Below are 13,613 nucleotides of genomic sequence, written 5' to 3'. Positions count from 1 at the left end.
CACGAGCCTTCACGATTAAGACTAATATATTTGGCTGGTTTATGAAGCAAAAGGACAGTGATGTATTGGGCCTTTGCTTCGGAATTGAAGCTATTTTATGTTTGAGGTCTTTGCTATTGTGTTACAGACAGGAATGGTGTTAATCTTTCTGCATGCCTCATTCCACACATTGTTTTTCCTTCCTGCTCTGTTTCAGGTTTATGTTCCACCAGTATCGATTGTCAGTCCTCCACAGGAATCTCCTCCTACTGCAGACGCATCCTCTCCATTAAGCCCTAGTCCTCCTAAGCCTACAGGCCACTTCCAACCGAGCAAGAATAGTTCTTTTGAGCCTTTCCGAGGTCCTCTTGACTCTACGGTGAAAAGATCTGCTGAGCAGCAAGCAATGTTCACAAATATGGAGCAGCCTCCAGAAAACCAGGAAATTCCACCAGCGGGTAACCGTGCGAGTGCACTGCGTCACCAACTGTCTCGTTCTCGCATAGCTGCGGCAAGTCCAACAACACTCTGGGCGCAGCCCGAGCCGCCGGCACTTGACGTTGTGTTAGCACCTCCAGCAGCTGCTTTTCCCACTTCATCACAGTCTGAGGTCATCCAACCACCGGAAGATGAGGGGCGTAGCGGTACCGAACCTTTGGGGAACCAGGAGATTCCAATGCAGTCTGTGAACGTCCATGATACAACAGTTCCTGAAGCGACGCCTGCACCTGCAACTTCCGACAAGGCAAAGATCAGCACTCAGGTTCCCACTCAGTTGGTTTCCAACATGGCCATCACATCTGCTCTTCTACCACCAACTGGGAAGCCTTCCAGCATCGTTGGGGTTGACTTTACTCTGCCACAACCATTGCAGACAACATGTGATGGAGCAAGTGACTTGACCAACAGTGGAGCGACCTTCACTACACCTTCCCTTGGGTTAACTCGCTCCACTGCCAGTGATCTACCATCTACCGTTCCTGTTCAGCACTCCCAACGGGGAACACAAGGTGTTGGCCAACCTCTGGACCTTACATCACGAAATGGCCAACAGGTTACGACCTCGACGGCAGTTGCCCCACAGGCAGATGTGTTAAAACCAGCATTGGGAGATCACTGGCCAAGAAAGCAAGATCTTCCTTCAGCCTCTCAGTCAAGTGAGGTTTCACCACTTTTGAGCTCGTTTGCTTTTCTTCTGTAATATATCATCATTCTGACTGAAGATGTTCCAAATATGTTGCGTAGTCCTTTTGTTTTTGATGGAAAATTGGTAGTTTTTATTACCCTGTGCACACGAGGCAAAAAGCAGAATGAAGCAATTGGTTCACGACTGTCTGTCCAACTACCCATCTGTCCATCTACAAAACATCAGTTTATGATTGAGGAACTACTTCATTTCAATTGAACGTTAGATTTTGAACATGAATTGGAAAACAAACCTGCAGTGAAGCAGTACTTGACTGAATTCATCCTGATTGTGCAGGGATGAGTGAGATCATTTGTTTTACTCTGTGTGTCTGCCTGGCAGTCAACCAAAAACTAAAATCATTCCAAACAGGAAACGGACTGTTTTTAAAGGACCCAAACAACAGGCACGGATAACTCGTGTAACATGTTATATAAGGTGATTTAAAAGTCACTGTTTCAACAGTGGTAAACTTCCGGAATTAATTTATTTATACCACCTTCACAATATTTATTTTATTTCAGTTGAATTGTATAATTGAACACCGTAGAACACAAATTACCTTCTTATTGCTTCCAAAAACCTCCATTTTGGCATGACTTGGACGTGTTAAATAAGGTGGTGGATAAGACACGGTGTGAATGACTCTAAACTTTTGGAATTTTTTTACACGACCTTTAAAATCATCATTCTATTTCAATTTAAGTGATCACTGTACGGGGTAGGATGTTCTATGAACTCTCAATTTAGCCCGTCCCCTGTGCAGTGGGTTTAGAGACAGACAGAGACACCTACCATTTCAGCTTTTGTCATCAAATTTTCAACAAAATTTGGTTATGAGAATATGGAGAAGACAAATAAATAATCTATTCAAATAGCCCTTGAGCCAGACCCCAAAATATTTGTCACCGGTGTCAGAGGGAACAAGGCTAACTGTGATTGTTTAACAAGGTTAGGGTCCCTCGAGATGGAAAATGTGTGATAGCAGTGTGTAGCTCTTGGCCTTCTCTGTTTTATCACTCGATTACACAACAGCACCACTGATGTCGCCAGTTGCACATTTTTCATCCAAAATGTATCGGGTCATTGGCAGTTTATGGTGTATAAGAATGTATACGAGTATTTTTACCAACGCTTTGTATCTTGTTAGCAAGGATATTAAATTCCTCATGTAATGGTGTGTGAAGTATGCACCAGTGATAAATACAATAGCAACAATGAACTTTCAAATGTGACAGAAATGCAGTAAGTGCCCAAACCCGTTAAAAGTGAGGTCTTTTTTTCAATTATGTAGTTTTATATTTAATTATTTTAAGACATCATGCACCCAAAGAGCATCATTCATCAATAATTATTTGTCCCAGGAGCCCTTTCCCAACATTGTGATAACAATTGCAATCTCATCTGACGCATGTTGACAAACAAGTATGCGCCCCATTTTATACACTGACCCTCAAAACATGAGTCTCGCCAATTTTGCGACTGAAATAGGAATGGGACGCAGATGGCAATATCGATTCAAAATTACTAAAGTTTACTGACCCAATGATTCTTTTGACTCGAGAGTTACTATATGGTACACAAAGCTGGAAATTCCAACCACAGAATAATGCGATATTGGTGCCTTGACCAGAATATTCCCAGAAAATGATCGTTATTGGTGTAAATACTATCGTTTCGAAAGCATGGTTAACAGTGACCAGAAAATTATCATGATTACACATTAAACTGACAATGACCCGATACTTTTTGGATGAAAATCTGCAACTGGTGACCTCAGTGGTGCTGTTGTGTAATCGAGTGATAAAACAGAGAAGGCCAAGAGCTACACACTGCTATCACACATTTTCCATCTCGAGGGACCCTAACCTTGTTAAAAAACAATCACAGTTTGCCTTGTTCCCTTTGAATGACACCGACATAAAAATCAATAATCCATTGGCTCATATTCTAAAAAAAATCAGTCACATAAAATCGTCAATTTTCATCTGATTGACCTGAAATTCGAACAGAGTTTGCATATTGGGTAACTGAATTGGTTCATCAATAAAACGTGAGAATCCAATTGTTTTGAGGTGAAAAGGTCAAGATCGCAACCGTTAATTTCCATCTGATCGACTTGAAATCTGAGCGAGGGTTCCATATTTGGTCACTGAAGCCGATTGCTTTTGAGATAAAAGGATCAAGGTCACCTAAAATCATTCATTTTTTAAATTTTTTTATTTTTAGTCTTTTTCATCATGTTTAGCATACGGAAAAAGAAGTCCGAATGTAAGCGGATGCGGACGGGCTTTGCATTCTGAGATGCTTTCTAGTTATTATTGCATCAGGTTGACCCATGTATAGAAATTACAGAGCAGCAAGTATCGAGAATTTTTTGGGGCATTTTTGGCCCTCTCCTTTGATGTCAGGTTGGAATACAAATCCTTGTTTTAATCCATTATGAGTGCAGCATATGTACTGAAAATTATATTGTGTACACTTGGTACTTACTGTATGAACACCATTGTGAACTGATCCAGATCATAGAAGGAGCAGGTGAGTTGTTGATATTCACGATTGATGGTCAATATAAATTTACATGTGGAACAATCTGATATTATTATTCAATTGTAGACTTTTTTGATGGAACTTGGTCGTAACTTGAGCGGACCTGATTGGTTACCACTAAGCTGTTAGGGAGCACAAAATTGTGCACTCGTGCCGTGAACCGCTGATCCAAAGCCAATGCTTCACGACCTGAGCCTACTCTCCACTTCTTACTCTTCGTTGGTTTCAATGCCCTCTGCTCGTTAGGGCAGGGATTTTTAACTTTGCCATTGTGTTGGCCGACTGTTCGTAAAGGACACTGTAGGATCTTTAATGTCCACAATGAATGCTGGCAGGCGGGACTCCCAGTTTAACTTCCATTCCAGGGATGGCACACCCATTGATGAATCGCCCTGCCTGTGAAACAGTGGGATGATGGTTTATAGCTGCGTCGGTATAGAGGCGAGTGTGCGTCCCTCTAGATTATAGTCCATCCTGTCAGACTCTCCACTCACATTGTGAAACATTGGCATTTCCTTCAGGTTTTGAGGTTATCCACAGACATCCGTGTTTTTTGATAAGCTGACTCAACATTCCTATTCTGAAAATTTTTATTTTTTGTCTTTCTCTTTTGTACTGTTTCCAGGACCCACATTTGGCCAGCTCCCACCACCAGAGCTGGGAAGTCAACCTTTCACGGGTGTACCAGATCTTTATCCTCCTGTACCTCATCCGCAACATTTGCCCTCTTTGCCCCAAACCCCAGTCCCCTACAGTGAGGCAACCTATGCTCCACAAGTGGCTTATCCCACCGGTGCATGGTACCCTGGCTATGGTTCAGGAGAGGTTTATGGCTATGGAGCGGAGTACAGGGCTGGACCTTACGTCCCTTACTCTGGGCAGTATCCTTCAAGTGAAAGCCAAATGCAAACTCACTATTATCAGGTAACTACTTGTTTCACTTAATTTGTTTATTAATTTTTATTACTGCAATCATTTTTTGCTTTCCTGTTTGTTTCTTTTTTGATCACCTAATGCTTGGATATAAATTGCATTTATTTATTTATCATTTATTCATTATTGTCGCTTGTTTTTACCCAAACTTTTTGATGTACGATCATCCACCAATCCATGAAAATTGTATGCTACAAAAGAATATTGGAAAATACGTATTTTTGCTTTGTCTATTTTGGCGTTAATTTTTATGCTGCTACCTGGCTTTTGCCTGAACCCGACTTGCTTCCTGTTATAGCCTCCCGTGTCCTCATCTGAGGAGGTGCTTGCAGAGAAATGTGGCTCAAGCGGTTCTCTTGTGTCTTCGTCTTTTTGTATCCTCATCTGAGCTGCGTACAGACAACAAATGAGGCTCAGTGAGATGTGTGGCCTGTTTAATGGCACTCATTACAGCGACAATTCGGAAATGGCCTTTTTTTCCAGTTATCTAAACATCACCACAACACGTGAGTGGTGGAGTATTAAGATATAGGCCATCTCTTTGTGGACATGGGTAAAAATTAAAAAGATGCATTGGTGAACAAAAGCCCATCAATCAAAGATGTTGAACGGGACATGAGAGGATCAGCGTGTACAGATATTGACTTCATCTCTGGGCCTGACCAAAAGCGTCCAAAGAATTTCAATGCTGCGCTGGACTCAGGACAATTAAAGACACCCCTCGAACACTTCCTTGTTCAGGGATGACAAAGATCACCAAACCTTGAGCAGATCTAAGGGCACACAATGATTGTGGGACTGGATGACAAGGCATACCGTTATCAGGTAAAGGAAGGTGGTATTCCAATGGAAGAGGTACCCAGCCAAGCCTGCAACCACAAAGAGGTTGACACTTGGCTCATATGACAGGTAAAGCACGCGTGTGAACTTGAACAAGGCGGAAGTATCATGATCCAATCTTCAGACACAGATGTTCTTGTCATTCTTCTCACACATGCGCACAACCCTCCTGCTCACTTGTGGTTTAATGCTGGTTTAAGCACAAAAAATTCCAGATGGTACATACAGTGCCTATAGAAAGGCTACAACCACTTTCAAAATGTTCATCTTTAGTTGCCTTATACCCTGGAATTAAATTGCATTCAATCAGACTTTTTCCACCTTTATTTACACATCGTAACCCACAACTTCCAAGTGAAAAACAAATTCGACAAATTTCAGGAAATTAATTAAAAACACAAAACTAGATATATCTTGGTTGGATAAGTGTGCATCCCCCTTATAATAGCAATTGTAAATTCACCGAGGTGCAACCAATCACCTTCAAAATCACACACCAGGTTAATTGGCCTCCACCTGTGTTAAATTGTAGTGATTCTGATTATTTCAGAATAAATCAGCTGTTCCTGTAGGTTTCCTTTCCTGGGTGGTGCATTTCACAGCAAAGACTCAACCATGAGCTCCAAGGAGCTTTCAAAAGATCTCCGGGATAAAGTTGTGGAAAGGCACAGATCGGGTGATGGGTATAAAAATATTTCAAAGCTATTGAATATCCCTTGGAGCACAGTCAAGGCAATCATTAAGAAGTGGAAGGCTTACACACGTCCACAAACGCTACTTATAAGCTACTCATAAGTCGAAACACGTCGCGGTAATGTCTTTTTTACGCGAAACTTATTTCTAACTTATGTTTGACGTGCTTTGAACCAATTCTTTACGCAGTCCCAACACACATCGACGTATGTAGACGTATTCCAATGACGTCTTCCGGTCGACAAAAAAAAATAAATGAACGTGTTTCTAGCTTACAACTGCCATATAAAGACGTGTTCCCAGCGGTTTTGAGAATTGGTATATAAAAATGCTGCTCATAAAAGGGGAACCCAACAGTATTTTCGAGTCCTTTTTGAGTCGATGTCCATGTCAGCAGTAACAGTATCAGTATCAGTATCAGTATTAGTATTAGTAGTAGTTTGTTCATGTTGGCAGTAGTGGGTGAGTGTGAGGGGGAGGGTGTGGGTTATGATGGATCGTCCTTGCGTCCACGGGTAAGAGGCATCTTTTCACCATTGTTCGAAGTTCTTCGCGGCTAATTTTTTATGGGGCTTTTTCAACAATGAGCTATGGCTTGTTTTTACGATTTAGGTCTATTCATAACGGGTTGGACAAATGCACAATGAACTAATAATGTGCATAGAGCGCTTTGATTACTTATAGATACGATATACCAACGAATAATTATCGTGTAGCCGGCGTTCACAAACTATGCCCAATGATAGCCTAACTTATCCATATCGTGCGGCAGTTTATCTTTGCCGGTGATGTGGGGTTTGCTATTCATAGGCTGCCACTCAACGATTTAAATGGCTACATCTCCACTATTGAAAGTAGACGCTTGCGCTCAACAATTGGATTTTTTTTACACTCAACGACTTTTAAACGGTACCACTCAGCTATTTTCATTGTTTACAATGAACGATTTAAATTGCTGTCACTCGCCTTTGTTTTTTGACGCTGGGGTTTTGAAATTTGAAGCGTTTCTTCTGAACGTGTTAAAACGCTCAAACTCGACTATTTTAAATAGACGCTGCCGATGGACAATTGGAATCATAGCCAAGCTAGACATCGAAGTGTGAACATCCTCGTCATGCCGAAGAAAAGTTTGAAGAATGCTGCAAATAAGTGTCCTGGCCGTGGCCGTGGACGCTGACGCAAGGACGATCCATTATACCGACGTCTTTCAGCCTATGAGTAACTTAAAAGTAACGTCTGTCGAGGTGTGGCAACGATCGCGTAACGTGCCACACAACACGTTAATCATAGGTTAGAAATAAGTTTCGGGTACGCTAAACATTACCTCGGCGTGTCTCAACTTATGATTAACTTACAAGTAGCATGTGTTGACGTCTGTCAACGATCGCAGACCGTGCATACAACTTGTGGCCAGCGTAGCGGAACGTGTGAGTCATACGCCGGCATACGTTGTGAAATTTCAAGCATGAAAAAATTTGAGGACAACCAAAAAGTACAACGACGTATGGCAGTGTTTTTCAGCGTGCTCTCAATGTTATCAAAACTTACCCATAACGTATTCAACGTGTGCCAGCGTTTTAGAAAAAAAATTCAAAAATCAGCATACGTTGGCTAAAACGTCAAGGTGTGACCGGGCCTTAAGCCTCTGGAGAAAATCAAGGGATCACATCCTAGCACTCTGCTTCTATGCATGTCTGTTCTCACTGAGAAAATCAAGCGAACAAATCTGGTTGTTTCTATGTGGAAGAGAGCAACAACATCCGATCCCCATGTCTGGGAGTCAGAGGAGAACAGATGGATAATGGAGATTGGCCGATACACCATAAAATTGTTTGAAGGCAGACAGGTTCCAGAAAATGCTTGTCGACAGATTGGCAATTACACGGACAAAGAGATGAGTGATGATGAAGATGATGAGATGGCTGAATACTCTTCTTTTTCTGATGAGGGAGGCAGTGATTTTGACTGAGAATTAACATTCTCCAATGTCACTGACAAGGATGTCGACGATAATATGTGTGATGCCGAGGATGATTAGATGGCTGAATACTCCTCTGATGAGACGGCCACTAATCTGGAATGAGAAATGGCATTTTTACCCTCGCCGAAGGAGAGGTCCCTGCATTTGGGTCTGTTTGTCTGTTTGTCCGCAAAGAACTTCCGTGTTTTTCTCCGCAACCGCTTGTCAGATTGGGATGAAATGTTCACCATAGGTGCGACTACTCATGTAGAATGTTTTAATGATAATTACGACGTAATAGGCCACGTGGTATGGCAGCCATATTGGAAAAATGGACAAACTTTGGACCTCTGTCTTTCTGAAACCGCACCAAGGAAAAAATTGAAACTTGGCACAGTACAGAGCAAGTATTCCTCATGGGGAATGAATGATTTTTTTTGTGACGTCATAATTGCATGTGTCGAATGCTACATCCGATCAGTATGAAAAATTTTGAGGGTCATCTCGGGATAAAATGGTCCACAGAAAAAAAAAAAGATGACATCATCGGTCACGTGATTCGGCAGCCATTATTATTATTATTATTATTATTATTATTTTTATTTTTTTTAAACCCTCAAAAATCTCTGAAATAGCTGAACGGATTGAGGTGAAACTTTACACCGATGACCGCCTATCCACGAGGAACAAAATGTTCAATCATATGATGTCATAGGTCACGTGGTTTAGCAGTCATATTGGATTTACCCTAAAACATATTAAAATCTTCTTCTCCAGAATGGCTGGATGGATTGAAGGGAAACTTCATACAAATGTTCCCCAAGGCATGCGTGTACAAGTTTATTTCGGAATAATTGATAGGTCGCATGGTTTGGCAGCCATATTGGATTTAAGAAAATATTAAATGTTTTCTCTGGAACCACCTAATCGATCGACGTGAAACTTCACAATTGCGATCCATTCGTGATGATGACTACATGTTTTAAATTTCAACTTGATAGGTCGCATGGTTTGGCAGCCATATTGGATTTAAGAAAATATTAAATGTTTTCTCTGGAACCACCTAATCGATCGACGTGAAACTTCACAATTGCGATCCATTCGTGATGATGACTACATGTTTTAAATTTCAACTTCAACTTGTTTATTCTTTTTTAAAGAAGACTCACTTGGCTCTGTGCCTGGATGGGTTTGAGGGTGGAGGAGTAGCAGCTGAAATGTGAATCCTATCCAGGTTCCTCCTGATGACTTCGTCTTTGCTTTTTGCTTGTTTGGGTTCCTTTTGATTACTCCAATTCAGGACTGTACCTATTTGGTCTTCCATTTGATTTGAATTTAATTTATTTTAATTCCATTCTGAATTAAATTGAATAATAATGAAAAAACGTCATGGGTCAGAGTCAGGTATCAAAGCGGGTTTCCCCAAAGCGGGATGTCTTGGTACCCGGTCATCACTGCCAGCCGGTATATAGTGGCAGTTTTAATTACGTCTCTTATTAATTATGTAACACACCAGTACACAAGCGCCATGCAAGATACACCACACAAAACAAGTCCTGGCGAGGGTCTGCCATCTCGGATTGCTCTTTATCATGTTTATAATTTAATTTAGCCATTAAAACAGAAGTCCCACAGGCTAGGACTTGTTTTGGCATCATTGCATATCACTTAACCTAGTTTCATCAGACAATTAATTTATACGTCCCTGGTTTTCATTAGTAGTTACTTTTGAAAGACTTAATGATATTGGTACAGTTTCTGATAAAATGAAGGTAAGGGAAACATTGTGTCAATTTTATCCACAATGACTATGTTCCCATGATAACTCTCGAGTTGTATGAATAAATGAGTACCTATGCCAACTTTCTACATGCATAAAACACAATTTATGATGATAAGACACCTGTTATGTGATTCACGTCAAGAACTGTCGAAATTGTAGCAGCCACTTTGTCAAGTTTCAGACCATGTCATCTGTAACTAGAAGGGCACTTGGTAGAGCGCAAATCTCCACCATGCAATGCCTGATCCACGAGAACGTATCGGGCCCAATACATTTTTTAAATATCGTGCTAAATATCGTTTTTGACCCTATCACTCAATGGTGAAGAATCACTTAAAAGATTAAATAATTCTCGTATCCATATCTGGATTCGGATATTCACCAAAATCGAATCAGTTTTCCTTGTCACACACCCAATGTGTCCACCAAGTTTCGTCCGAATCCGTCCAGAACTTTTTGAGATATTGTGCTATATTTCATCTTTTGCCCTATCTCTCAATGGTGAAGAATCACTTAAAAATTCTGGTCGTCGGATCCGGATCCAGATCTTCACCAAAATATAATCAGTTCGTCCTTGTCACACACAGAACCTGTCCACAACGTTTTGAGATATCTTGCACACAAACAAACAAACAAACAAACAGACAGAAAGGGGTGAAAACATAACCTCCTTCCTCCTCTGGTGGTGGATGTAATAACTGTATTGTCCCATACTGTCTTTTTAATATTTGCTCATGTCCACCCAAGAGGTAGGCTTTATTTTAATACCTCACATGTACATCTAGTGGTAATTTTAGAAAACTGAATTTAAAACGATTTTTTTTGACTTTTTGGGGTGAAAAAAAAAACAAAATGGCGTTTTTCACCAAAAAGTCAGCAGCTGTGGCAATTAAGAAATCAGTTTTCGTAATCAGCACAAAATTCTTATTCAGAAATCATCCTCGAACCTTTTGGCCTCAGACACATGATTAAAAGTGCCGTAGCTCTGACGATTGAGAGATCTGTCAGCTTGAAGTGGAGACGTCGGATGCTTGAGGTCCACACAGTTTGGGACGAGGGAGGAGGAGCTGCTGATAGGACATAGGAATGTGAAAAGGAGCAAGGAGACAGAAGCTGCAGCTGCAATGTCATATGTGAAACGACCTTGAGAGGTGCAAGACAGGAGCAGGCCATCAATTTCATGTTCCGATGAGGAGGCTGCACATTGATCCTGTTTCAGTCTCCGGCCGACCTACAGAGACGTACTATCGGATGATGAGGCGGTCACTTCTACCTCTTCGTCTCCATAACTCCACCACACGCCTCTCCACCTATCTCAACTTACTCAAGTCACATCACCCCCCCCTCCCATTGTAAATGTGAGCAAATATATCTTATGTAGGTATTTATGTACCTATGAAACGATAAGTACCTATTACGTGTCTTATTTTATTGTTTTATGTCATGTATAATTTTTATTCGTCCCCTACCGGTTTCACATAGGTTTGCTCTCCGTCAATCCATCCGTCTGTCCATCCGTTCGTTCCACCTGTGGTTTTTCAGAATTTTTCCGTACCCTTTGACCTATTCAATTGAAACTTGGTATGTGGCTTTAGTATGATAAGTTGCAGAAAAAGTTCGAGTTTCAGGGCGTTTCGTCAATTTTTACAGAGTTATGCCCTTTTTGGACTTAGAAATGATCACATCGGTTGGGAACGTGTATTGCAAAGCAATTCTCGCTCTTGTTTTCGTTAATTCTTACGTGAAATAGCTGATCAGTTGAAGTCATGTTTTCCAGGAACGTAACCCCGACTTGAACTGATTATTACCACTACCATGCTCCAATGAAAATAGCTTTGTGCTTGTAGTGTTCCTGTAATATCTTGAGTTCAGCGGGTTGAAATTATGCGAATTGTATACTAACTTTGATATCCCATTCAGTATTCATGAAGCCGTGCCTTTTCCACGCCCTCATGATGCCCAGCACATCCGCAACCTTTTCTGAAACCCAGAATATTTGACGCTTGGTGCCCAGTGAAATAGTGTTGACAGTTGTGAACCTCTCTCATTGTTTTAATGTTCTCAAAATTTATGGATATTCGACTGTACCAGAGTGTATACAGGTGAGCTATCAGGAACTAAAAACTCTAGGTCTGTTTCTCATTTTAACCGTCAATAGTTTACCTTCAGTACTGCATGAAGGACCTACATAAGGGTTTATTAACATATAAATTATGGGGGTGGGGTGGGCAGTGGAGAGAAAGAGAGTGCGGTGATAAACGGCAAGGAAGTTGTGATGAGATCGAAGAAAAGGGAGTGACATTATATATGTTAAAGGGAGGTGAACGGTGGAAACAAGTTTAAAAATCCTATTCTTGCTTACATGATATGTAGATGGCCACTAAGAGAAGCATAAAATAAACCTTTTTAATCATGGAATTAAAGGGTTGATGAAAATCCCTCTATCTATGTATGCTTGTTATTCTATTTAGGATCAGGGTGGACGACCTGAGACCTTTCAAAGATGCCCATCGGAGCCAGAAAGAACGAGCCGCCCCAGCTCCCGTGCCAGCCAGCATTCAGACAGGCCACTGTCCAGGTATTTGTCTGCACACCAGTAGTGTGGATTAATTATTTTAAAGTTTGTTGGCCAAAATAATGCATTTTAACCATTGTGGGAAAATGAAAATACAACAGAGTTAATTAAACGAGTTAATAGCAATATATAGCATTGCTTTGAATGCTTTTTTTTTCCTTACTATTTAAGCTGATTCGCTCTTTTCGTTTCATGTCATTGTATAATATGAATAGTTTCGCAATACCATTATAAATAGCTGAGAGCCCTCTGTAAGTATTGGAACAATGAAGTCAAATTTGTTATCATTGCTGTATTATATACTCAAGAAATTTGTATTTGAGATCAAAAGATGAAGGTAAGAGTACAGATGGTCAGCTTTATTCATTGGTATTTTTATACATGTATCATATATGTTTTACCATTGTGGAGCAGCAGCACTTTTTCCTTGTTCAGTCCCCCCCGCCCCCCATTTTATGTTAGCATAAGTATTGGAACAAATGACAGACAGGTGTTTCTTGTTGCACTGTTTGTTCACACATAAAAGAGCTGTGAACATCTCGTCTTGGTTTTAGCTGTTGCTTTTACCTTTGTGAGTCTCTCTTTGGAGTCAGTAGGCATGAACCAACATGAAGACCAGAGAACTGTCGATGAAAGAAAACGAAGCAATTTGGAAGCTGAAAGAATAAAATAATTTAATTAGAACGATCAAAAAGTTGGCACATCAAATACAACAATCTGGAATATCTTGAAAAAAAAAAAAAAGAAAGAAACCTCTAGTGTACATACCAAAAGATGGCCAGGTCTGCCAAGGAAAACAACTCGAGTTGGTGACAGAAAAATCATCATAGCTGTGAAGAAAAACTCTCAAACAACCGCCAGTGACATCACCAACAACCTCCAAAATGCATGGGTGAAATATATCACAATGTACCGTTCACAGAAGACTTCGACAACAGAATTACAAAGGCTGCACTGCAAGATGAAAACCTCTCATCAGCACCAAATATGGAAAGGCCAGTTTAAAATTTGCCAAGAAGTACAGAGGTGAGCCAGTAGAGTTCTGCAACAAAGTTTTATGGACAGATGAAAACAAGATAAACCTTCACCAAAGCGTTGAAAAGGTGAAAGTGTG

The 13,613-nt window shown here is 40.7% G+C and overlaps 1 protein-coding gene across 7 annotated transcripts in view; it reads left to right on the top strand.

Moving 5' to 3' along the window:
* LOC147012595 (protein transport protein Sec16A-like) overlaps positions 1-13,613 on the top strand; it is a 146,504-nt gene that overhangs the window by 43,528 nt on the left and 89,363 nt on the right. For 6 of the 7 annotated variants that reach the window (XM_085853620.1, XM_085853615.1, XM_085853619.1 and 3 more), the window contains exons 3-5: positions 197-1,136; positions 4,341-4,639; positions 12,396-12,502. In XM_085853620.1, coding sequence (XP_085709746.1) covers positions 197-1,136; positions 4,341-4,639; positions 12,396-12,502 — 1,346 coding nt within the window. The remainder of the gene's footprint in view (positions 1-196; positions 1,137-4,340; positions 4,640-12,395; positions 12,503-13,613) is intronic. The other variant, XM_085853618.1, reaches the window with a different exon arrangement.

The sequence above is a fragment of the Eptatretus burgeri genome, chromosome 14 (assembly GCF_056783735.1).
Source record: "Eptatretus burgeri isolate ZD-2024b chromosome 14, Ebu_testis_v1, whole genome shotgun sequence".
Lineage (NCBI taxonomy): Eukaryota > Metazoa > Chordata > Myxini > Myxiniformes > Myxinidae > Eptatretus > Eptatretus burgeri.
Note: the sequence above shows the minus strand (reverse complement) of the source record. Positions and strands in the feature narration are given on the sequence as shown.